Source organism: Polistes fuscatus, unplaced genomic scaffold, assembly GCF_010416935.1.
Source record: "Polistes fuscatus isolate 324 unplaced genomic scaffold, CU_Pfus_HIC Scaffold1, whole genome shotgun sequence".
Taxonomy (NCBI): Eukaryota; Metazoa; Arthropoda; class Insecta; order Hymenoptera; family Vespidae; genus Polistes; species Polistes fuscatus.
This window is the reverse complement of record NW_025112997.1, coordinates 4,927,356-4,954,138: the sequence shown is the minus strand read 5'-3', so window position 1 is coordinate 4,954,138 and position 26,783 is coordinate 4,927,356. Positions and strand designations below refer to the sequence as shown.

At 30.3% G+C, this 26,783-nt stretch overlaps 1 protein-coding gene across 25 annotated transcripts in view; it reads left to right on the top strand.

Annotated features, from left to right (window-relative positions):
• Nucleotides 1-26,783, top strand: part of LOC122514354 (cyclic nucleotide-gated channel rod photoreceptor subunit alpha-like) — an 89,223-nt gene that overhangs the window by 59,937 nt on the left and 2,503 nt on the right. For 22 of the 25 annotated variants that reach the window (XM_043631302.1, XM_043631240.1, XM_043631310.1 and 19 more), the window contains 4 exons: nucleotides 17,089-17,229; nucleotides 19,502-19,654; nucleotides 21,992-22,141; nucleotides 26,612-26,779. In XM_043631302.1, the coding sequence (XP_043487237.1) occupies nucleotides 17,089-17,229; nucleotides 19,502-19,654; nucleotides 21,992-22,141; nucleotides 26,612-26,779 (612 nt within the window). The remainder of the gene's footprint in view (nucleotides 1-17,088; nucleotides 17,230-19,501; nucleotides 19,655-21,991; nucleotides 22,142-26,611; nucleotides 26,780-26,783) is intronic. The other 3 variants (XM_043631293.1, XM_043631267.1, XM_043631276.1) reach the window with 3 other exon arrangements.

The window sequence follows — 26,783 nt, the reverse complement described above, 5'->3', positions numbered from 1 at the left end:
AGGTAAAATTAACCTTTGTACTAATTTACTTTTAAAATATTCTATATACCAAATAGCGAGAGTAATTAGCGTATGCAAGTAGTATTACCACAAACTGGTCAGACGACAATCTACACGTTGTATGTTAGCTTAATCGTTAAAAGATAGGATCACTATTTTCCCCCACATCTCATATTATCTTCCCTTCCTCCCTTATTCATCCCTTCGTTAACCTTGATGTCCTTTCTAACATGTTTTCTTAACACATTCGTTGTAAAATTTAATGTAAAATTTTGTAAATGACACTTTACTTCAAATAATCACCCTTTCTTCTATGTATAATCCCTTAAATTGCTGCTTAACGGATTCTCTTAAAGGGATCATTTCAAAACGTTTTAGAAAATGTTCTTTATAGACAAGTAATTTCTCCCTTAAGCTTTTCCGACCCATCGTAAATTCTCTTTTGATTTATTACTTCTTCAAAACACCACTACCATCACCACCACACTAAGCTCATCTCAACTCATCTAAACTCTTTCTTTATATCCTTTATCTCACGAATTTTATCTTAGTACCATCATCATTCATTTTGGTTATAGTTGGTTTATATAGAAAACACCTATCGCTTTTTCTTATATATTCTTCAATAGCTCATCCAATCGAGAACAGTTTTCATATAAACGATCTAATTTTTATCCCACGTCTATTAAATCTTATCTATCCCACGATATATTTAAAATTATTTTCTATTTCGTTGAATGTAACAAACGATCGAGAAAAAAATATATAAAGCGTTAATTTTTATGGTGAACCTGTATTTTTACGAATAATAATAAACTATGAGAGATTCGTAAACGTATTCGCGTACTATACGTACGTTAAACTATTTCCTAATTGCATTGAAATTTGACAAAAATAAAAAAAATAAAAAAGTTATAATACAAATTTTCGTCAGAAGTGATCGATCATCGTATAATTTAACACCATTCCCATCTAAATGAAATAAAAAAAACTATTTTAATTGTTTGGTGGTAGATGGGTAGTAGGATGGGGGGGGGGTCATCGAATTCACACGTTTATTATTATTAAATTTATTCGTTTAAATAGAGTAGAACGAGCGGTATTATTTTCGAGACTGAAAGAAAAGGGATGAAAAAGAAAAAAATAAACGTTTAAAGTTCCCCCCCTCCTCCTCCATTCCATAAACAATATTTCATTATATTAATAATTTAAACGCGATAATCGTGGATACCAACGGAAATACTCAATTCAATTAATGTTTATCCAATCGATTTTCGCATTACTCATATTATTTATTATACGTTCGTAGAGAATCTCACGAAGAGGAATTCGATTTTATTATTAACAATATATACGTATATGTATATATATGTGTGTGAATGTATGTACGTGTAATACTTTTAATATAAAAGCTTCAATTAATCGCGTGAATAATTAGATGAAAAAAAAAAGAAAAAAAAGAAATAAGATATTTCAATGAAATATCGTCGTTTATTAACATCAATAATCAAAATGTTTGAATACGCATACTCGCGTATAAAGTATTTTGAAATTATATATAAAATTGTTATTTCTTTCTCAAATGGTTTATTTTTTTATATACATTTATAGGATTGCGTAAAGATATAAAATACAGTGTACTGAAATATGTACAGAGGTGTTATCAGTACGTTGAAAATAAGAAAAAGAAAAAAAAACTAGTTCGTTTAGTAGTATAACTCATATTAAAAATTTTTCTCTCTCACAATTTTATCCTTTTACTTTTTATTAGGATTTTTTAATTAGGATTATTTTTTCATGGAGAAAACTATTCGAAGTTGCCACGTTTCGACTACAATGCTGATTTTGAAAATCTTATCTAGAATTATTTCACTCGTTCAAAAATTCCAAACGTTGTTTGAATTTTCGAATAATTCTTTTCAATAGGTTAACATAGTTTCTCGTCATTATTGTTTACCGATGTGTGTTTTAAATTAAACACCTTAGGTGTTATTACAAATTAAAATCAATCGATCAATTATTAATATATTATTAATTGTAAAAATTCAATGAAAATTTACAGTCAATTTATTTCGAATATATAAATAATTATAATATTAATAATTATAATATACTTTGAAATAAAAAGAAAGTGTTCAAATTGAAGAACAATAAAAATGCTGTCTTACATATATTATCAATTAATAATCATTGTTATTATTATTTATCATTAATGCGTTATTGTATATCATTATTATTAACGTGTTAAATGTGACATCATTTAACGTATACATATACGTGTATAAATATGTTTCTAACGAAGTATACGCCCTCGTAACATTAGGATAATAAAAATGATAAAACAAAAAATGAACGAAAAGAAAGGGGAGTGAAATATTCTAGGAAAGGTTGATAAAAAAAAGAAGAAGAAAAAGAAGAAGAAGAAGAAGAAGAGGAAAAAAGAAAGAGAAAAATAAGAGAGGATTGAAGAAGAGATAGTAAAAGAGATGACGTCTGTGAAAGAGAGAGATCCTTTTTTTCTGTTTTTTTTCTAGAAAGTTTGCTGCGTTCGAGATATCATTGTCGTACGATCTCTCTTCTTCTTCTAATGACATTTCTCGAAAGCTCTCTCTCTCTCTCCCTCTCTCTCTTTCTCTTTCTCTTTCTCTCTCTCCCATTTATTTCTCAATCATTGAAATTTCCATTTTCAACCGTTTCTCACTGCACAGCCCTTCTTTACTTTAGTGTCCTATTTTTTTTTATGCCGATCACGAGTCTGCCCTTTTATCTTTGTTTGTTTGTTTCTTTCTTTCTTTTTTTTTTGTATATAAATATTTTCTTTTGCAGTACTTTTTTTTTCGTTAAGTTTCGTATTTTAAATATCGATCACTAGTGTGGCTTTATTTTTTTTCTTTGTCTCTTTCTTTTTTTAGATAATATATCTTTTTTTTTGTATTTTATTTATTTATTTATTTTTTTTTTGTTATAAATTATATTTAGATTCGATCCAACCGTTCGAACGTTCATCCAATCAATTTCTTTTCTTTTTTTTCTTTTTTTGGCACCTTCCAAAAGGAATCTTTCATTAATACGATTAATATAATCCAACTGATAATGTATTTAAACGATAAAATGTAGAACGTAGGAAAAATTTACACAAAATGATATTAATCGTTTAAAAATAATACTTCAGAGAATATGTTCATACATACGTTCGTAACACGTTTGATTCAACGTGTCAAATATTAATCCAACTTTATTTTTCTTTTTTCTTTTTTTTTACTTTCAAAAGAATCCTACAAATACGATTTATTTATTTTTCTACGTGCAATTACGTCGAATCAGAGTGTCTAAAATTTTTAACAAGAAAATTAACCGGAATTATACATTTCATTTGCTACTATTTTATATTTTTCCCCAATTGACATTGTAAAAAACGTTAGCTTTGATTATAACAAACAAAGATTGTGATTGCAATTAGCAGTGTCGTCGTAATCACATCGTAAGAGGATAGCGGGGACTCGTTTGATTAAGTTTCGTAACGTTGGCAATGCATGTTAATCTAATCGAACGATCTGTTGGAAAAAGGAAAAAAAACATATATAGAGATATATTCCATTTCAAAACAATGTTACATACTCTCAATGTGTGTTCGTCGGTGGTGTTTTTCATTGATTGTGAAAAAAAAAATAAAACAGAAAATAAAAACAAATGCTGCCAATTATTTATCTCGAGTAATTATCGAAACTAATAATTGTACGTATCGCGAATTCATTTTTTTCCTCTCTCTCTCTCTCCCTCTCACACACACACACACACTCTCTCGATAACTTTTCCCATCGTTTCGGTAACGTTATACGAATTTTTCCATAAAATATGAATCCTACTTGTGCTAGGGAAAAAAAAAAGAAAAAGTTTTTACGAGTTCACGTTGTAACTGCGGGTTGCTTTTCGCGAAACTAACGAGTTTTCCTACAACGAATTTTCACATAGAATTAAATATAACTCGTTGTAATTTTTGCAGTCTGCTTGGTTTGTTATACTCGTTGTTTTCTGGATTACGGGATGAAAAAGGAAAGGGTAAAGGGAGGGGAGTGGAATGAAGAAGAAGAAGAAGAAGAAGAAGAAGAAGTAATGTTGTTAAAACGAGTCCGTTTATGGGGAGATTAGAAAAAAAAATTTCTATGCAAATAAAATAAAAAAAAAGAAAAAAGAAAAAAGAAGATTTCTTTTGAGGGGAAAATTCATTTACTATACTTGTCGTTTATTCTTGATTCATTGTAAATCTAATAATAATACGTGTATCATCTTTGAAATATATTCTATCATGACAAACAAGATATATAAAAAAAAAGGAGACGAAAAATAGGAAGAAAAAAGTAATAAAAGGAGAAAAAAGTTGTTAAGGCCGAGAGGGGTGGTCTTTTTTTCGTAGCCAACCAAAAAAAAAAGTAAAAAAGAAAAAGCAAATTTACGGTTACGCGTATGCCATTAAAACGCGAAATGGAATATTACGCTCGCTCGCCATTTTGGCGTTAGTGTTCGTCGATGAATAGCAATGAATGGCGGGAACGATATGCATTTAAAAAACGTTGCGAAATAAGGTTAGGAAACTAATTGTAAGCCGCCGCCAACCAACCAACCAACCAACCTGGAACGATCTCAGGTTAGCAAAGAGGGCCTGAAGGCGAACTAGACTTCTTTTTTAAGGAAAAAGAAAAAAAAAAGAAAAAAGAGAGAGAAAGACGTCGTTTAACGTGATACGCTGTCTTCGTCGCACGATTCGCGATTACCAATTCACAACGACACACACACACACACATACCACAGGTAGATACGTACGTATACAATTTTTTTTTTTAGCTTGAAACAGCTATCTCTCTGCTAAACGGTGGGGGGATGATGATAACGACCAAACGAGAAGGTTATTTCGTCTCCCTTTTTCTTTGTACATTTTTTTTTATGCTAGGTTACATATAAAAAAAAAATACGATCGGAAGGGGAAGAAAAAAAATAAGAACCACTTAAAAGAAGCTAATTGTACTATTATTTCCATATATCGAGATAGTCTGTTTATCTTTGATGTTCTTTTATAATTCTCAGGGGAAGGGTAACAAAGTTTCGAACGCGATCGAACAAATTATGGAACTTAATTTGATTCAACGTTATATTCTTTTTCTCTTATCTTTCGAAAAGAAAGTTCGATCATGATTCGATCTCTCTAATTTATCTTCTTCTTCTTCTTCTTCTTATATTGTTCTATACGTTTTTACTGGAGATTTCTTTTCCTTTACAAAAGGACGTTTAAACATCGTTCGGAAAGAAAAAAGAATAATCAAATTTAAAGTTCGTGTCTTTATCTTGATTAATGTTTATGTTAAGTATTTATTAAAGTCCGATATTGTTTGAACCGATATTGAGAATAAAATATCTTGCAACAATAATGTAATTGTAAAAATAAACCAGATAAAAATTCAAACACCCTATTACGAATATAGGGGTCAGAGAGTTACATCTCTATTATACATTATATGACCCCATAAAAAACCTTATAATTTATTATATATAAAACCCATTCGTTTAACAATAACATATAAATATATTAAATATACGCATACCAAGGAAATAAATATAAACGTTTATTAAATCTTGTTCTATCAAATAAAAGGATATAGAGAAAAGTAGTAGGCTGAGTTTGAGTTATACAGAAAGAAAGAGAGAGAAAGAGAGAGAGATTTCATATACATATAACTAAATATTCCTATTAGAGGAACACGTAATACACACAATCTCTCATATATACATGTACATACATATGTATGACGTATAATGCATATACCTATGTGTATATACACGTAGGATGGTCTCCAAGCGGTTTGGGACTGTGAAACGTGGTATCGAAGCATTAGGTTTCCACTTACCTCTCTCTCTCTCTCTCTCACTCTCTTCAGTGATCCGTGTTATACCGGTATCAGTGCGTCATCCATGATGCTAGTCGTCGTCTTTCTCGTCGTTGTGTTGGTACTTGGGTACCAACCAACCCACAGCAAATGGCTGCTGCCTATGCCCGGAGATTCGTGATATCTGTTGTCGAGAGGCATCATCGGTGGTCACCCTTCGGCATCGTTCAATTTTCCGTAATGGGTTCTCACATCAAATGTTCCTCGATAGTGTAGTATCAAATCGAACTAACCAGCCAACCTCCTACGTTTCAAATCCTGTCTTCTCTTCTCTCTCTCTCTCTCTCTCTCTCTTTCACGTTTTCGTTTTCGTTCTCTTATCCTCACTCCCACTTCACTCTCAAACCCAAAACTCTAACACGATTCGACCGGAAACATCCGAACTTGTAGAACGAAGGCTATTCCCGATCATCGTATCTCGAGATACGACGAGTACCCGTTCACAGTAGAACCCGTTCCCGTTCATGTTACCGGTCCCGCTACCGGAAACATTTCAACGTTTTCAATTTGATGAGTTTCCGAAATGTTTCGCAAACCTGTCTACAGATTGACTTTGATATGTCCCCGATTTAGCAGCTCAAAGTCAACGATATCCCGTATATACGATAACGCGCGACAAACTATTTTCCTTTTTTCTCTTTACTTTTCCTTTTTAATTAAATTTTTACTTTATAATATCTAGGATTTATTTATAATGAAATTAATTGATCGACGTATCTCGGATCGTTTTATATTTTAAATATGAAATTTGTTCGTGTACGCTATTTATACGAAATCACGTCTACGATTGGAAATTATTATTAACAAATTTATATAACGCGTATGACTTTTGACGCAAAACCCTGTCAGAACTTCGTTCGTTAAAGGAAAATGCAATAATATGCACCAGCCGTAGGGGTGAGAGAGAATTTTAAGTCCCCGGTGTGTTGAATTATATCTCGTTAATTAAATAAAAAAATTCCCCTTCCCCGTTTTAATCTTGACGCAACTTTGATATATATTTGGAACAACTAACAATCAATTTGAACATTGACGGTTTATCAACTATTACCAAATTAAATGTTTGCTAGTAAATACTTGACGTTTTAAAATCTGACGTGCAACCTATGTTATCAAACAACGATATAATAATAATAATAAAAATAATAATAATAATAATGATGAAAAAAAAGGATCTGCTTAATGACGTTTACGTTTCGTGACCAAAAAAAATAAGAAGAAAAATGTTCCTTTTACCTGTCGTCTCTCTCCTGACAGTTTGATAATCAAACGAAAAAAAAAAAAAGGGAAAAAACATTTCGCTGATTGCGAGTGACGTCGTCTCCCCTTGGGTCGGGAAATTCCAGACTTCTACTTCCTCCGATTCAGATCGAAATTGATACTCCGATAGACAAACTTTCAGGAAATGAAAAGGACATTGATATCCTACGTTTGGTAGGAGATATAAACGAGGAATCAGTGAAGGAAAAAAAAAACCTAACTGCAACTAAGAAGCTCTTGCGCTTGCCAGGACTCGTTCAAATCTTTTTACATTTATCTCCGAAAGGGGAACAAAATTGGAATCTCGATAGATGCATAAGAAAAAAAAGAAAGAATACAAAAAAAAAAGGAACTGATACGATCAAGATACATCTCCTAACATGACGTATAATGAAATATCATCTTCTCGAAAGAAGAAGAAGAAACAAAAAGAGAAGTAAAGAAGAAGGAGAGGAGTGGGGGAAGGGAACTTTCTTGGAAAAGTTCTATCAACTCTGTTCGTTAGTTACATCGATAAAAATTTAGTATAGCGTCTAACAAATTTTCTTGCAAGGAAGTATATGTCTACGTTAAATAACTATGATAAAAAAGGACTCGGGGTGGGGGGGCGGGGTTGATGATGATCGTTGGATCGATCCGTTAGTTCGCTATGGCATTAAATGCGGGTAAGATAATTAATAAATTTAGCCTCGTTATAGGAAAGAAGAAGGGTGGGAGGGTTGGTAGACACTAACGAGAAGGTACATAAGTAGCATTCTGGATGGTAAAAGAGGAACGATATATCAAAAATCTGTCTTTCTCTATGAGTGGTGGTAGTAAATGTGATGTTGGTGGTGGGGTGGGGGTAGTAGGAGGTAAAAGTAGGGATGGGGTGGGGGTGGTGGTGGAATCAGCAGTGCGGTCGAACGGGAACACCGGGGGTGCGATGGAAACGCGCAGACGTAGAAATTCTCTTCCGCCTAGTAGTGACGCGGATACCGTGCGGTACCGTGCGGTACGGTGCGGTGCGGTGCGGCACGGCACGGTGCGGTGCGGTGCGGTGCGGTGCGAGTCTACGGCTGTTCCATTCTTTGGGTCAGGAGGATGAATGAGAGGAAGAGAAGGGTTGCGAAGGACGCCTGGGGGGAGCACTGGGGTAGGGGGGATGTCAGCGGGTTTCACCCCAGCCAATGCTGCGGACTACTACCGCCCCCCTCGTTTCTAAAAATAGCACTCTCTGGTGCTGACGTCATCGATCCCCCTTCCTTTCTTTCTCTCCTTACTACCACCACCACCACCACCACCACTGCCAACACCAATAGGAACAGCACCAATTCACCATATAAAAGCATCGGGGACTATGACTCTGAGTGAGTGAGTCGCGTTAAATCCGAGAGGACCGGGGGGAGGAACATTTTCTTTTTTTTTTCTTTTTTCTATTCGAAAGATTCGTTCTGTATAATATAATACTTACAAAGAACTAACTGGGGGAGGGGAGGGTAAAGGAGCGAGGGATTAAAAGAAGAGGATACTACTATGATTCTCTAATGATTGACTATTGTCCTAACTATCGTAGAAATCTTTTCTTTATTCATTCGTTTCTTCTTATTATTTTTCTTATACTTATTCTTATTTTTTTGTTTTTTTATTCTTTTATTCTAATCGAGGATAATAGGACGCTAACGAGCCACTCTGGTAGTTACTGATAGACAGTTCTTCTTCTTCTTCTTCTTCTTCTTCTTATTATTATTATTATTATTATTATTATTATTATTATTATTATTATTATCTTTTAATAGCAAAGACGGATTATTTTTTTTTCCTCTTTCGTCGTTCTACTAACTATCTTTAAATAAACTGAAAATGTTCTAACTCGAGTTATATATAATATAATATAATATTATATATATGTGTACTTCAATTTCGTTTCGATCGATTTTACAAAGAGTGTTATACGAAGAAAGAGAAATGACGTTTCGCGTTTATTTACCTATGCCGTTTGTAACTCTCGTTAAATCGTTAATCGTTGGATAAAACGTTACCTTCTCTTCATAAAGTACCTTCTTGCATTAATAAACTCCTATTTATGGTATGCATTCCCATCTACTACTAATACCAATACTACTACTACTACTCCTGTTACCTACTTTTCGCAGTTCTTTTCTTTTTAATCATTTTTTTCTTCAAGTCAGACGAAACCAAAAAAATAAAGATCTTTCCCTTTTTGATTTTGATTTTTGCAACGCGTTGCTATCGAAAATATTTTTTCGACCAATTTAAAAAATGTTCCTTTCTTTTCAAACGAATAATATTCTATTTCGTAGAAAAAGTTATAGAAAATCTATAAAATCCCTATAACGATATCGAACACATCGATCAATATTTTATGTCTCGTCGTTTTCCTCCTTCTCTCCTCTCCTCTCCTCTCCTCCTAAACCCCCTTCCCTAACCGTAATTATCGACCATCTTCTCTACCTTATAGTTGAATACACTTGCTTGAATTTTACGACTACACATTTGAGAGTTTGGTGAATCACATAAATACACACACACACCCCACTATTCCCCCTTCCCCCGATTTAATAACATATCTATGCGTTGTCCAGGTTTACGGGCAATACCATGGGGGAATAGTAATCACGGTATACGTATCGAAGTCTAACTCGTTTCGTACGAGTAGAAGTTTGAAATATCATTCGAAAAGATTTATTAGAGATTAACCTACGTCTCGAGATTCCAAGTATCCTTCCTATGATCGAGGAAAGAGATGGGGGAAGGGGGAGAAGAAGTCAAGGGGTAGTTATGTTATGTCAGGGGATGGTCTCGTTTAACGTTCGTAATCTTCTACGAACGAACGATTTACTTTAGTCATACTAACTCGACTACGTTTACGCGTAGTTTATATTATTCGGATTTAGCAAACGTCAAATCCGGAAAATATAAATATCCTTCATATTTTTATTATCCTTTCCTATATTTCATACTACAGTATGGGGGAAAAAGAATATAGTATGGGTACTTTACTTTTCGAGATAAAAAAAAAAAACGAAAAAAACTTTGTTTTTTTTTCTTTTTCTTTTTTTTCTTTATCTTTTGTTTATTCGTTTGTTTGCATAAATATTATCGATAACGCATAAAACCGTAAAAACACGAATGAATAAAATATTTTATTTTTCGAAAAAAAAAATAAAAAGAGAAAAAAAGGCTACGTTTAATATCCACGAAAATATTGTGCAAAAAAAAAATATAATATAACGACGAAAGTGTATTCTACTGAATAATATTAGTAAATTGGGTGAGAGAGAGAGAGAGAGAGAGAGCATTAAAACGAAAAAATTTTTATTGATGGAATTTTTTAATAAAAGCTCGTTGACGACAATAATTCAAATTTCGTCGAAAAAAAGGGACGACACGCGTGATTCCATGCCGAGCGAATTTCTCTTTCGACAATTTTTCGAAAATTGAAAAGAATATCATTTTTTCAAATGCATTTTTATCAAATATTACATCATTCTTCTTCTTCTTCAAAAACTATTCGGTAGGGAAAATATTTCAATAGCGAATACCTGCATCATTGCCGACAATATTCTGTATATAAAACAAACAAAAATTACAAAAAATATGGTATAAAAGTTAAAATTGATTATTTAAAAGAAAAAGAACAAGAAAAAAGGTATCACTTTCCTTGCTAAACGGCTCGTTTTGTTTTTTCCGTCGAATAAATATTTAAAAATTAATTATAAATGGTTGACAAAAACAAAAAAAACATAATGTATCCGCTTTGGTAAAAGCCAAAAAAGGAAAATATTGTCTACCGGCTCTTATGAGAGGATTAAAAACTAAAAAAATTAAAAAAAAGGGAAAGGAAAAAAGTAAAAAAAAAATGCAAAAAGGGATAAGGGTAAGCGGTAGGTACGTTCGTTCCTGGAAGATAACGAGTAATGCACAACCACCACCACCACCACCATCACCACCAAAACCACCACCATCGTGAAAGACAACGTCGTTAAAACTTTGCCACTCGTCGAGTGAAAAATGAGCAAACTAAATATACATGTATATACATGTATATGTATATATATGTTAGTTACCTATTTAGGTGTATGTATATTTAAATAACTTTTCCAGACGACGACGGCAACGTCGGCGGTGATGGTGATGGTGACGTTAGCAAGAACTTTTCTTTCTTTTTCAAACCTACTCTGAATTTTTCCTAAGAAAATATGCTTATTTTCTCTAGAAATATTTTCCGAGTTCTTCACATCCTTCCCCCACCACCAACGTCAAAGAAGTCAAACGATCGAAGTTATTCGAATGCAATATTCGAATGAATTTCTTCTTCCTTCTTTTTTTTTTATTTATATTTTATTTTTTTATTATACATATATACATATATGCACGTGTATCTTCCAAAGTATTCCAATCATCGTTATTTATTAAAAATAAATAAATAATAATAATTTAAGTGTTCGTATACGTAAAAGAGAAACATTGATTTGTTATAGAAGATGATAATAGTAGTAGTAGTAGTAGTAGTAGTAATAGTATAAGTATAGGCCGCAGGAGAGTCACTGATAAGAAATATAACAACGTACAGATTAAAGGCTTAACGAGGAACAATATGGAAACGGTTTGGTAACCGTTTGTCCGTGGTAAGCTAATCCTTAGAGAACATTGTGCATCTCAACATGGGAGTACGAATACGTAATTTGGTATTAAAACCCATCAACCTTAGTAACATCGTAATGACATAGTAACATACTAACACAAAAAACGGCATATATTATTTTATATTATATATTGTGATATTTTTTTCTTTTCCTTATATATAATATATATTTTTCTATTGAATAAAATATCATAACGCGCAAACATTCGTGAAGAATTATATTTATCGAAAAGTTCGTTTATATTGTATTAATTTTGTTGTTTCTGTTTCTTCGCGTTAATAATTTTTATTTCATTTAATTCAGAGTTAAAACATATTGAAAAGAAAATTATTCGATTGGTATCATCGTTAGTTCAAGGAAGAAAAAACAGTTTATAATAGCTAAGTATCATAATAAAATGAAAACCCCATTATTAATAATGGTGTGGGGGGAACGGGGCGAAATTGATTATAGATATCGGTTAAAATAAAAGTTTTCACGGGGTGTTAGGATAAATTTCAATCGGAAATGGGTTAGCAACGAATAAGCGTATAAAGAATAGAGTAGGAAAAGAAGAAGGAAAAAGGGAAAAAAGTGCATTAGCCTAAGGCACGATTCAAACTTTTTTCCCTTTTGTTCTTTCTTTTCTTTACTTCGGTTTACGTTACTTTTTAGATTAAAAAGAAAAATCCTGATGAATATCTGTAGATGGAATTTCAAAAAATATATCTCGTTAAAAAGGTAGGACATTGATAATATGCAAGAAAATACTTTCTACCGATTCCGATTTAGAACGTTAAAGGCATCTGGCTATGTTCCAATATTCAGAAAATATTCCGTATAAGTAGTTTTTCCTATTGCTAATTTCCAAAACAGGATATTTGATCATATTTTTATCTTTCAACATTAATCAAACGTTTCTCAAACGTTCAGCAAAAATTGAAAAAAAAAAAATGAAAAATATACTACAGGATTATTCCATCCAAATACACATATGTTGATATATATATATTTTCTACGGTATTCATTTCTTTAATTGACAAAATATATTCGTTATAATATAAAAATCAATATTATTAATATCTAAAATAATATTATACGATGAAAATCGTATGCAGAATATTTTAAAAAAAAAATAATATTTTTTGAGCACACACTTTATAATACCATTTACTTCGTAATACATTTCATCCATTGTCGTCTATTGATTTATTCATGTGGGAATTGATAATAAGCAATCTATATGGTATGGTGTGTGATATATATAAGCAAAATAGAAAAGAAAGGAGATAGAACTAGAGACTAGAACGTGTTAGTAAGAGAGAGGAACGATCAAAGTTGGATCAAAGGAGTTTGTTCATTCGCTGGCTTCATTCGTTGGCTCCCATTCGTTGCCTTCATGTATTTGGCATACAGCCAATGCAGATTTTCCGTCCTACCGTAATTTCCATTGCAGTAGCCCACCACCACCACCACCAACAGCACAAGCACCAGCACCATCAGAATGATGCGACCTTAACTCGGCCATTTTCTTTCCCAAAAGGTGAAAAGAGTGTGCACGTAAAGAAGAAAGAAAGGGGGAAGAAACAAAGAGTGACTGAGTGAGAGAAAGAAAACAGCATCATTGTTCCTTAGAATGCTTTTTCTCACCGAAAGAAAATGTACCTTTTTCAGATCGATACATTCTTAACATCTGCTTTCTATCTTTCCGTTATTATTTAATATCTTTTTTTAATGTCATATTAACATTGTATTTTACTACGAGAATCGATAAATTTATCCTACCTTTTTTTACACCAGGATAAATTTTAATCAATTGTTATTATCCTTTTTTCTGGTTGTTGTTGGCAAAATAATTCCACGATTTTATGAATTAGAAATAACGAGGAGATTAATGATTATTTAAAAAGAAATTTATATTTTATATAAAAACGCGCGTATAAACTTAATTTATATTAATTTTATAAACGTCGCGTGTTCGTTGTATAGATTATAACTTCGACTAATATTAAACGTACGATAACCGGTCAAATGACCGATTGTCAATTATTTGGGAAGAAATTTTTTACAAGTTATTGTGCTATTTGGCGAGTCAAAAAATTCTTATTGCATAAATGGTATTATTTTTTGTTATACACATATCGTAAAATAGGTAATTTGATCCGTTATGGTATATATTACTATACATGAAGCTCGGTACGTTTAATACATTAATAAAAATAATAATAATAATATTTTATTGAAAATAAAATTTCTTTACTAATTCGTTGAAAATCGTTTTTAGTCAAACTTAAGTCGAACGGATGATACGTTTTCAATGAACATTATCAATTATTCATAATTAAATCGTGAAACAAATTATCTATCCTTTTCACGTTCAACCAAAGATCTTTGGTTATTATATATCTTTATATTGTATATCTTTATTTTATTATTATTTTATTATTATATTATTTATTATTGTATATCTTTGATTATTCCCAAGAGTTTATTATTGTTCTATTAATAATTGGTATTCCATATATAATACCTTATTAAGAAAATTATAAATACATTCTTTTATATGAAAGTACACACATAAGTTTTCTATAGATATTAAGTAATTATATTTGGTTGAAAGCCATTAAGAAAATTGAAAGAGGACGGTCACGCAATACTTTAACGTCTCTCAACGTTGAAAAACTATTGTCTCGCAGGAAATTAATCTGAAATTAATCGTACGTATCTAACAGCAGAACAGCAGGGTTGATTGGTTGGTTGGTATCGGTTTTCCACCATTTTCTATTTTACTCGAAGCTTTCAAACGAGTTTGACGAATCGGGATCATTGAAAAACGACACCCTTTAGGTTTATGGAAAATTAATCTAATCGTTTTACATTTATCGTACGTTCATCTATTTAATACTTAAGTCCGTTTTATTGAACGATTCGAGATAGGTATATATAATACAATCGAAACGAGAAAAAATCACCATAGAAAGGTTTTCATTTATTTTTAGTCATCGTTACTAGGAAACCTTCTTCTTTACCTTTCTTCGATTTCCGTACCCGACATCCGATTCTTCTCCTACCAATTTCCTTTTACCTTTACAACTGTGAGTGGATTAAGCTCAAGGTTATATCTTCCTAGAACCTCCCCCCCCATCCCCCATCCCCCACCTCCAGGTCAGTCACCTCAACTTTCTCATTATTTCGATCTTCTTTTTATTAAACTCTCGAACGAGATCGTTAATAAATTATCTTCAAAACTTTTCTCTATGATTATGAACAATGAATACATGTTATCGAGGAAAAATCTTGAAAAGTCAATTATTTTATCCTACTATTAAAATCAATCCTCGCTAACGTCATTGCCATTATCTCTCCGTCAGATATATTTTTAATTTATTATCCATGCGAACTCGTTTTTGACTCAATCATATGATATTATATATAAAAACTATATTTGCAATTAATTAATATTCTCATTTGAAATAAATTACTTTGTTTTCTTTCAAATTATTTGTTCTTGAAATCTCGGTAAAGCATAATACATTTTATTCATCACAGATTGCTTCAGGGTTTTTCCCATTCCTTTTTCTTTCTCATATTCCGCACGGTACTTTATTAATAATATTTTGTAAAATACACCTTTTATACAAAATACACCTCAACGTTTCATTTCGTAATTACTTTCTTTAAATAAATTCTTTTTAATTATTTTTTCCTTTTTATCTACAAATTGTTAACGTCACACAGAGAAAGAAAGAGAAATTTAATCCGAATAACCGAACTCAATCCATCCATCCTTCCATCCATCCAAACATCCATCCATCCAACCAAACCATTCATCCATCTATCCTGGGTGTCTTAAAACGTTCGTATATACTTCGGTAAAGCTTCAAAATATAGAATTGTGTTAGTACGATCGTTGATCGATCACAATCCCGAACAAACCACATCTTCTAACAATGACAATATATATATATATATATGTGTGTGTATACAATGAATAACTACTCACCCAAAGAACCCATACATACATACATATATCATTATACATTACATACAAAGCACGTATTTCGTTGAGTCCCGGAATTGAAATTTGATTTCACTTATAGTCCAACGAATTTCAACGTATTTCTTTCCTCTATGCGGAAACGGACATAAATGAAGTCTAACCATTGATTTTTACCTCATTTAAATGGATCGTGCCAATCTTTAAGAATGGTTTGAATTATTATTCTTATTCTTCTTCTTCTCTTCTTTTTTTTTTTTTTTAGATTTATGTCTTCGACTCTCTGATTATACATTCAACACAATTTCTTTCATGATTCTTAAAAAATAATCTTTTTCGTTCACAGGATATCCGTTTTTGTAATTTCTTTTTCTTCCTTTCTCTCTCTCTCTCTCTCTCTCTCTCTCTCTCTCTCGTAACAATAAACGAAACCGATAAATTCGTATAGAAGGGTAACCGTATCTTGCTTTTCCGTTTCATTGCATTGTGATCGAGCCGTGACCCGTACAACGATCGTACGCTCGATATACCACAATATCGCGGTATTGTCATTACATGTAGATATTTTTTCCTATTTCTTTTTTTCTCTTCTGTTTATTTTTGCAAGCAAAAATAATTGAAAGAAAAAAAATACAGAGGGAGAGAGAGGATAAAAAAGACGAACTGCAGTAGTTTCATCGTAATCTATTGGAATTTTTGTTAAAATAGTAAATGCAATTCGGTGAGTTAACTCTCATTTACGTTAATACTGAATGATTATTACTTTTAATAACATTAATATATATCTTTCTCTTTTCAATGAAATAATTCAAAAATAATAATAATCTATTGGAGTAATCCAAGTTAGTATTAATAATTCTATTTCAATATTATTCGAGTATAATATGAAATTGAATTAAATTAAAACTTATTATTTAATGGATATTTATCCTAATGAGTTATTTATCATTATGGACTAGTAAGATATATATTTCGAGTTATTTAGGTATAATAACAGATTTTATTTGAAGATTTCATCAATCCCCCTCCCCCTCCCAAAATGATTACCTTTTATGGTATTTATAATAATCCGATGGTCCTCATAAAATATATGACATATATATATATACGTGTATAATCGTATAAGTATTATTATTATTATTATTAAATACCCGATAAAATTATTGATAAAAAAAAAAGAAAAATAATTAATGTTTTTTCATCCGATCATTCGATACGATATATTATATATTATATATATATTTTGTTTTGTTTTTCATTTCAGCAAAGTTGGACGGCGTTAAAACGTACATGAGAATGAGACGTGTACCCAATCATCTACAAGTTAAAGTTATCAAATGGTTCGATTATCTTTGGTTGACGCAAAAATGTTCCGACGAGGAGAAAGCTGTCAGCTGTCTTCCTGGTAAGTCAGACAAATATTTATCCTTAAAGTATAGTTTTCTTTTCCAAAGAACTTTCCTACACCTATATACTATCTTTTCATTTCTCTCGTATTATTTTATTCGAATTTAAAAAAATAAAATCGCGTTGAAAGTTTGGAACAATTGCGTTATGTTCGTATTAATAAATCATTTTATTGGTTTTAAAAAATATTACAAGATAAAATTAACGTGTCAATTATTTTTCTACTAATTGTATTTTATTTCAATATTCATTTCGATTAAATAATATAGTACATCGTGTAAGTTTAATAAATGTTTATTTGAACGTGTGTGCGTGCCTATATATGTGATTGTAAAAGCATGAAAAGTCATAATAGAAATATTACAATTACTTGAAAAATATTTCAATGATATACGATAGATATAATATAATTATTAAAGATAGTTTCTGTGATTTAGTTTAACTATATAAAAAAAACATACTTTATATTTAATATATTTTCATATCTATATATATTTAATATTTAAATATTTACAAAAAAACTTCTAAAGTTATTATTACATTTATATATATATATTATCATTTTAGGCAAGTATCTTAAAATATACAACTCGCATATTATATTATTTCATATGTTCATACATATACATATACACAGACGATAATGGTTAATCTTGACCATAGTTAATTTCGAATGGCTGCTAGTTTGAATTTATTTAAGCTGCATGAAAATATTAAACGTAAGTGAAGAGAAACATTTTCTCTTTCTCTTTCTCTAAAACACACGCACACACACACACATATGAACGAATAAAATAGAATGGAACTTAGTTTTATTGTTGGATAACAAAAAAATAAGTATCTACGTGAAATGACAGATGGTGGAAAACGTTGTTGAGATAGAAACACCGTGACGATGTTGCATACTAAAACAAACAATCGATTTTGATATTCCACATGACGTTTTCCATCTATCTATCTATTTATCTATCTATCTATCTATCTATCTATCTATCTATCTATGCTTTTTCCCAACCCAACTCTCATTTATATGTGCATACATATTTGTGAATATAATATTTTATCATTTGGTATAAACGTGAAATTTTCTAATCACGATGAACAACAAATCTCAACAAATATAATTTATCGTTGTACTTTTTTTCTTTTTTACAAATAAAAACATTGCAATTGCTTGCAAATGATAGATAAATTTCGAGAACGAGAGTTGCAATTGAAATTTAAATGTTTATAATCGAATATATTTTAAGTATTATTTGTAATCTTTTCCCAAAGATTCTACATTATGTTTTATTATTGACACGTAAGAAACTTTGTTAACAATAATTTCATACAATCAGTGTTTGCAAATTATCTGACAAATCTAACGTTAACGATTATTATATATTTTACCAGATACAAATGTACAACATGAGTTAATATTTGCTAAAAAAAACAATGCAAAATTATTTTCTAAATTCTTTCACGTCAACGATAAAACGTTCTCTTACAAATAAAACGAATATCAATTGGATAATTCACTGGAAACGATGAAATTTAGAAATAAAATAACCTGGGGAAGGGGGATAATAATAATCCTGTGACTATTCACGTTATAAAAACAAAATAATCATTTAACGTTCACGTTAACTTCAAAAATCTTCAAATATACGCGATATTATATTACACGTGCGCGAGTAGTCGCATAAAAATGGTAAAGTTGGTGGGAAAACGGTAAATGAAATTCACTGTAGTAAATTATTATTTTTATTATCGAAGTTAAACGTCATTCTCAATAATCCAACGTTAAAAGGAAATAGCATTAAGCGTTATAGAAGACTTAACGAAGGAATAGGAAACGAGGGTTAGAGGTGAAGTGGGGGTGGGGTGGGGGTATTAAGGGAATCGTTTCGTTCCGCGAACTAGATGCATTTCTCGATGCAATAACGTTTCCATGAAATGTAGATTCTCGAAAGTTTCGAGCGATAATAATACGGTACCGATATTACGAAAGTAAGCGAATGAAATATTAATAAGGGAGCAAAAAGAAGTAAATAATAATAATAATAATAAATAAATAAATAAATTCTATTCGTTCTTACGGTGACGCGATAAATCCGAAACGTTGCGATCGAAAGTTTCCTTTTTATTATTATTATTATTATTATTATTATTATTATTACATTTTATACGCCGAGAAAGTTTAATCCAATGAAAAAAGAAAAAAACTCGTATATAATATTATATACGAGTTTTCTTTTTTTTTAGTTGTTGTTATTTTTCATTTGCAGACAAGCTGAAGGCCGAGATAGCTATAAACGTGCATTTAGAAACCCTCAGAAGGGTAGAAATATTTCAGAACACGGAAGCTGGTTTTCTATGCGAGTTGGTACTCAGACTGCGACCGGTACTTTTCTCACCTGGCGACTACATTTGTCGAAAAGGTATATTCCTTTGTTTTACATTATTTATTTGCTAAATTTCAGTTGGATTTTTTCTTTATTTTCTATCTGCACAAAACACGCGACTAAAAGTGTTCTTTTCTTACTTTAGAATAGCACCCAATTTCGTCGCATTGTTATATATATAACAATTGTATTATATATTTGTAATTGTATTATATATATAACCATGCGAGACGAACTTGGATTCAACCCTCATGTATATGTATATTTAACTTTGTCATATTAATATTAATTATTATTATTAACATTGTTATATTATTATTAATTACTATTATTAACATTGTAACATATATATTTTCTAAAATTCTAACAATGTTTTCTTCTCTTTTCTTTGCTACATATTTTTTATGCTTGTGTTTTTCTTTTTTCTTCTTTTCTTTTCTTTTCTTATATTTTTTTATTTTATTTTCTTACGACACAATGCTTCCTCGTTAAGACGAAAATCTGGAAATACGCCAATCGATGTTCCGGAAAAGGAGGGCCAAAAATGAACTCCCTCCCTCTCTCTCTCTCTCTCTCTCTTTCTCTTCGTATTTCTTTTCAACTTTCTTTTTATCCGAATTCCTTGGCAACAAGAACGATTCTATACCGCGGAAAAATGAATTCAACGATCTCGATGCACTCTCTGTGCTACCCTGCAATGTCTTTTTTCGAGAGAAAGAAATACGGTTATTAAGGATAAAATGATAAGACGATACGGACAGTAACAAAGAAAAGGTTTTTTTATTCGAGCGTGAGTTAAAACGAGAGAAGATCTTTTCAAAGATATACCAAAGATTAGTAAGTAGTCCGAAAGACAAGACTTACTCGTTTGCTTTTTTTTTTTTTGTTTTCTTTTTTCTTTTTTCTTGGATAACGACGCCGAGAACAAATCATATTATTTTGGTTGGAAAAATAATCCAAAAACAAACAACAAGAATCTCGTAACCGGTTCAATAATTTGGTCATATAATAATACAGTTAAATCGTAATGAAACAATTTTTAAATCTAAACTTTACATTTTCTTTGATTATTTGAAATTATTATCGTCGTTATAGTAATGCAGTAAGAAAAATAAATATAACGAATAGGAAGAAATAGTTAATCGTTCTTCAAATTTTCCCCTTTCTTTCTTTTTTATCCTATTCAATGACTCGATCGAGTTTTATGTTAGAATATATTTGATAAGCGTTAATTATTATTGGCTTCGCACAGAAAGTTCGTACAAATTTATAAATAGATTTCAACTTTTCATATGTTTGTAATAATATATATATATATATTTTTTTTTTCATGATATCGACTAAAACTTCTCGAGCAAACATAGGATTGTACATTATTATTATTATTATTATTATTTGAAAAGTTTTTGTCGATTTATGGCATGAATTAGTCCGAGTAATCAAATATACTATTATATACATATATATATGTTACAGCTTAAGTGCAGAAATCTAGGTAATGTGCAGATTAACTAGAACGATTCGTTAAAATATCAAAAATTATTTCATTTCTCAAATTACTTAGATAATCTGTACATTACTTGTAACAACAAGCAACTTTCCAGTACATTTAAATTAACACAATGTTATTTATTTATTTTTCGATATCTAAAGAATCAAATTTATACGATCAAACGATCAACAAATTAGTTAGTAGAATCAATCGTCGATTAATTAAAAAAAAAATAATAGAAATAATCGAACGGTTTTAAAAATATTATTACAATTAAGAAAATAAATTTGCAAAAGGTATGATTAAATTATGCTTACTTAACAGTGTAATCTAAAGATTAATGACACTTTGAATTACATAACAATTGGTTTTTACGACAAAAGCCACACCTATTTGCGGTACATTTAAATTTGCAGTCGCATTTTCTGAAACCCTGACCCAGTACCAAGGGAATGTTTTATTGCTCTTTAACGTAAAATTATTTCTACAGCAGGGACATCTTCTTTAACGATACTTTAACGATATCGAAGCCGTTAATGTTTACATTACCTAGATAAAATGCCGAAAAACTCTTAATTCCGTAAGTTTACGGTGCAAATAAGTTAATCTGCAAAGTATCTAGGTAATATACACATTAACGGTTTTCAAACTTTAGTGATATATACTTAAAAAATAAAAATTTATAATTATACTAAATTAATATATAATTATATACTAAATTTTTATATTAACACTAGATTTACAAACTCTGCTTGTTTCTTCATTCAAACAATGTTTGTAAGTCTTTAAAAAAATAATAATCAAAACATTCTTAAATCTAGTGTTAAATTAATAATTATATTAAATTGATATTATAAAGTTTGTGCATTTATGTTGGACAGGTGAGGTAGGAAAGGAGATGTACATAGTTAACAGAGGTCGGCTCCAGGTTGTAGCCGATGATGGAAAGACAGTCCTCGCCACCCTTAAGGCGGGTTCATACTTCGGGGAGATCAGCATTCTCAATATGGGGACTGCAGGTAAAGAGTGCGGTAAATATTCCAAGCGAAGCAGGGGCCCGTCAAAGCTGTGTCCCCCTTCGTTTTTCACGTTATCACGTTATCACGTTTTTCACGTTCTATACCACAATCTATGAGAGGTCAAGCCTACGATCCGGTATGAACCGATCTAAACTCGTCTACGTTCATCTAACACATTATTATTATTATTATTATCATTATTATTATATATTATTTTATTATTATTATTATTATATTATTATTATTATTATTATTATTATTATTAGTATTATTATTATTATTATTATTATTATTATTGTTATTATATATATTTATCAATTCTATATCTATTATATATATAGTACGTAGGTATATATTAGGTTGTTTCCAACATTTCTCTTTAATTTTTTAACAATAAATTAATTTTACTTGCACAATATTTAATATACGATTCTAATTAAATAAAAATTATTGTGTACGATCTATGTTACATGATCTATCGTAAAATAATAATTAAAAAAGATAATAATTTGTTTGTATTATATGTGTCAAAATCAATAAGTAAAACCTTGACGAATCTCTGACGACACCATGACGCAACTTTGATAAAACAACACCTTACCATGAAATTTCTTCTACTCGTACTTATTCGTATAACAATATTTTTACTTAAAATCATTAAATTTAGGATAGAACCTCAAATCTAATCTTTCAATTCGTACGGTTAAGCATTTCTTGTTTTTTTTTTTTTCTTTTAATTTAAATAACAGTTAAATATAAAATATTATGCGTGTAAGAAATTAAATGTCACGAAAGAAAAATAAAAATAAGAACGAAACTTATGGGACAACCTAATTCATATACATACCAATATACGTATCTATATATATTTATATACGCATATATATATATATATATATAATGCTCTTTACTATATCATTCTATTTCTCACATCGACGTCCTATTTGTCGACTTTTTCTTCTACTTCTACTTCTTCTACTTCTTCTTCTACTTCTTCGAAACGAGATCGACATTCACGCAATGACCCCGGCACCATTTGACGTCATAGCTAACGTAGAATCACACACACACACATACATACAAACAAACAAACATATAGGGGCGCGCACACATACACACACACACACACACATGTGCGTTTTCTAACATACTGCGTCTTCTTTATTTTCCTTACAAGATTCTTTTCCTAACATCGATTGCTCTCTTTTTTTTCTTCTTCTTTCTCTTCCTTTATTCGACCAAAAGCTAATTCTATAAAAGCGAATTTTTTCTTTTTTTTTTCTTTTTACGAACTTCGATTGATAAAGAAAATCTTTTTAACCCTTTTTCTTTTTCTCTTTTTATTTCTGGGACCTTTTCGACACATTCAATTGAAATCTTAGAAAATCTTATTGAAATAATTACATCCATTTAAGAAAAAATCATTATCACGAATTGATTAGGTATGTTTCGTTTTGTTTTTTTAAACTTTTCTATCAAAAAAGAAAAACAAATTGAATCTCGATCGTTTCGAAGCAAATAACATTTTGTTTTTTTGTCTTTATTACATATTTCAATATCCTTCTTATTATTATCTTAATTCGTGAAAAGAGTTTCGAACACCTTCCCGGTAAAATGGTTGTACGTAATAACGAACTATAAGTTGGAGAATAAAAATAATATCTTCTTTTTTTTTTTTTTGAAGCTTATAGTCGAATAAGTGAACTTTAAGAAGACCAATTGAGCCATAATAAAAGGGATAATATTTTTTCCCAATTAACGAAATATATTATACTTTAATGAATAGGTTACTTAAAAGATATACATAAGAATGTTTGATTAAAAAAGAATAAAACAAAAAAGTAATAATAAAATCGTCTTTGCGTGAACGTCGACAAATTTCAAGAATAAAATCCGTAACACGTATGTATCATCACACCCTTTTAGTATCTCTCTCTCTTTGTCTCTTTTTTCTTTCTTTCTTTGTCTGCCCTTTCATATATTATTCTTCTCGATAATCACTTTCTCACTTTACCCTTTCTCAATTTCGAACGATACGACTCCCGGATTGGAATACGTTATTGGAATTTTCTGATAATAATTTTTTTTTTTTTCGAACGCATTAAAACGAAGCAAAAAATAGAATTCAAGTTTTAAATAGAACTTTTTTCCGAGTATCCCTTTTTTTTATTCTGTTTTTTTTTTTTAAATAATAATAATATTCGAACAAAAAATTCGAATAATTAAAAACAAATATAAATATTTCGCTTTTTGTTTGTTGTTTTAAAGTGAAATTGAAATGAACGATGAAAATGTTAGGTAATGATAGAAACAAAATAATTAGCAGAAAATGTATTTAATCCATTAAAGTGTTGAATATTTTTATTATTGATAATTATTAGGTCGTATCGATCGATCGACATAATAATGTCGCTATAATATCTTCTTTAGCCATTCGTATTATATAATATTCTCAACGTGCTATAATGCTTTTGTAGTATTTAAGTAGTATACGAAGTAGCTTCTTATATATACGTATATAGTCTCACCCTAAATTATTATTCAATTTTTTCTTACTACGATTATTCTTATACTTAATTAATTAATTAATTCATTCATTCATTCATTTATTCATTCATTCATTCATTTTTTCACTTATTCATTCATTAATTACTTCTTTGCTGAACCGGTGTTGCTACAGACACGCTAATATTTTCTAAACAACTTCCGACCATTTAAACAATATTCGTAAACAATACGAAAACACCGGGAAGACTTTGCAAATTACATTTTTTATTATTACATATTTAGATTTAAATTTTCAACCGTTTCGAATGATCACGAATTGTCGAATTTGATTAAATTTGACTTTTTCTTTACGAAAAACGCGAAGTTACATTTCGATATTAGCAGCATTACTCATTTTCTCATTTTCAAAAATTAATCTCGATGATTTGCAAATACTTTCCGAAGAAAAGATTTTCAAGTAACGGTATATATTACTATCATCATTGTTTCACATTTGCACCATTTAACTTCTTTATTCTCTCTCTCTCTCTCTCTCTCTCTTTCTCTCTCTCTCTCCAATATTTAACCATTGGTGTCCCTAATGATTTATCATTGCTCTCAATCTAATTATTATTGCAATTTATGGCTATGTATTGCATATACACCTGTTTCTCCCCCCACACCTCTTCATCACGAATGTAAAATATGCAAGTTAAATTTCCTCTCGATTAACGTATACGATTTGATTACCGTAGATATTAGCTTTTATCATTTTAGCAAATTATCTAAATATTTTTTATTTTTGTATATCTATATATACATGTATATGTGTGTGTGTATATACGTATACGTATATAGACATATATATATATATGTATATTGATATAACTATTTATTACATTTTATCACTCGCGTACGGGAAGGTAATCGCTTTTACAAATGAAAATCTAATTAACGTCATTACCATGTTGAATATTAAATATTTGATAACAATCAAATAGATGATGTGTGTGTAATTTATTTTAATTCAATAAAATGATCAATCATGTAGAGTTTTCATCGAAGCGAGTAATTTCTCTAAACGCGAATAACAAGTATTTTCGATTTTTATCTCGCTCATCTTCGATTTATATTTTAAATATAATTCAAATGAAAATTATATCCCGAGAAACAATATATATATATATACATTTCAGAATCAATTTATTTTCTAATGAGAGATTCGCAGCCGTGTCATCATTAGTAGTCAAACAATTAATTGAAATCAACATTTATAGACGTTTAATCAAAAATATGCATAATTATTACACATGCATGATATAATAATATTTCTATTCACAAAATTGATAATTTATTTAAATTCGTCCAATTTTCACGATCATTATCGTTGGTAATAGTAGTACCGTATTACTGAGAGGAAAACGTAACGCGATATTCAAATGACCAAGATGAAAGTAATATTTTACATCGACGTAACGATAAAATCTAGTTTAACGGTAAATCGCAAAAAGCTTTTTTATAATCAAATTTAAACGCGTGTAAAGAAATATTTATTTACACGTACCACAAGACGTGTCTTATCGTTGTCTGTAACGCGTGGGTTTAAAAAATCACATGTTCTTTTTTTTTTTTTTTTTATATTGATAACGAAGACTTTACCAACGAACCGTAAAAGCATAAACGGAGAAAAAAATAAATAATCGATAGAATTGTTTTTTTTTTTTTGCAAATTAATTCGATCAATACGAAGCGAGATAGCTATTCGTTTAATTCATGGTTTTAAAAAATTACAACAACGAAAATAAAAAAATAGGGAAAACCAACCGACGAGAAAGAAGAAAGAAAAAAGGGAAAAATAAAATAAAATAAAATAAAAAAAAATGAAAATAAAAGAGCAAAGAAAATAAAAAAAATGGATCGAGAAATCGATCGTAGCGAGATAAAAAAGAAAGCTTGATGCACCCTGGTAACCAATAAATGGCTACATCGACGCAGGTAATCGACGAACAGCGAGTGTGAGGTCTGTCGGCTACTCGGACCTATTCGTTCTCAGCAAAAAGGACATGTGGGACGTCCTTAAGGAATATCCAGCTGCTAGAGTTAGATTGGAATCAATAGCGGTTAAAAGACTCGAGAAGTACAAAAAAGCTCCGCTTAAGAAACGTGA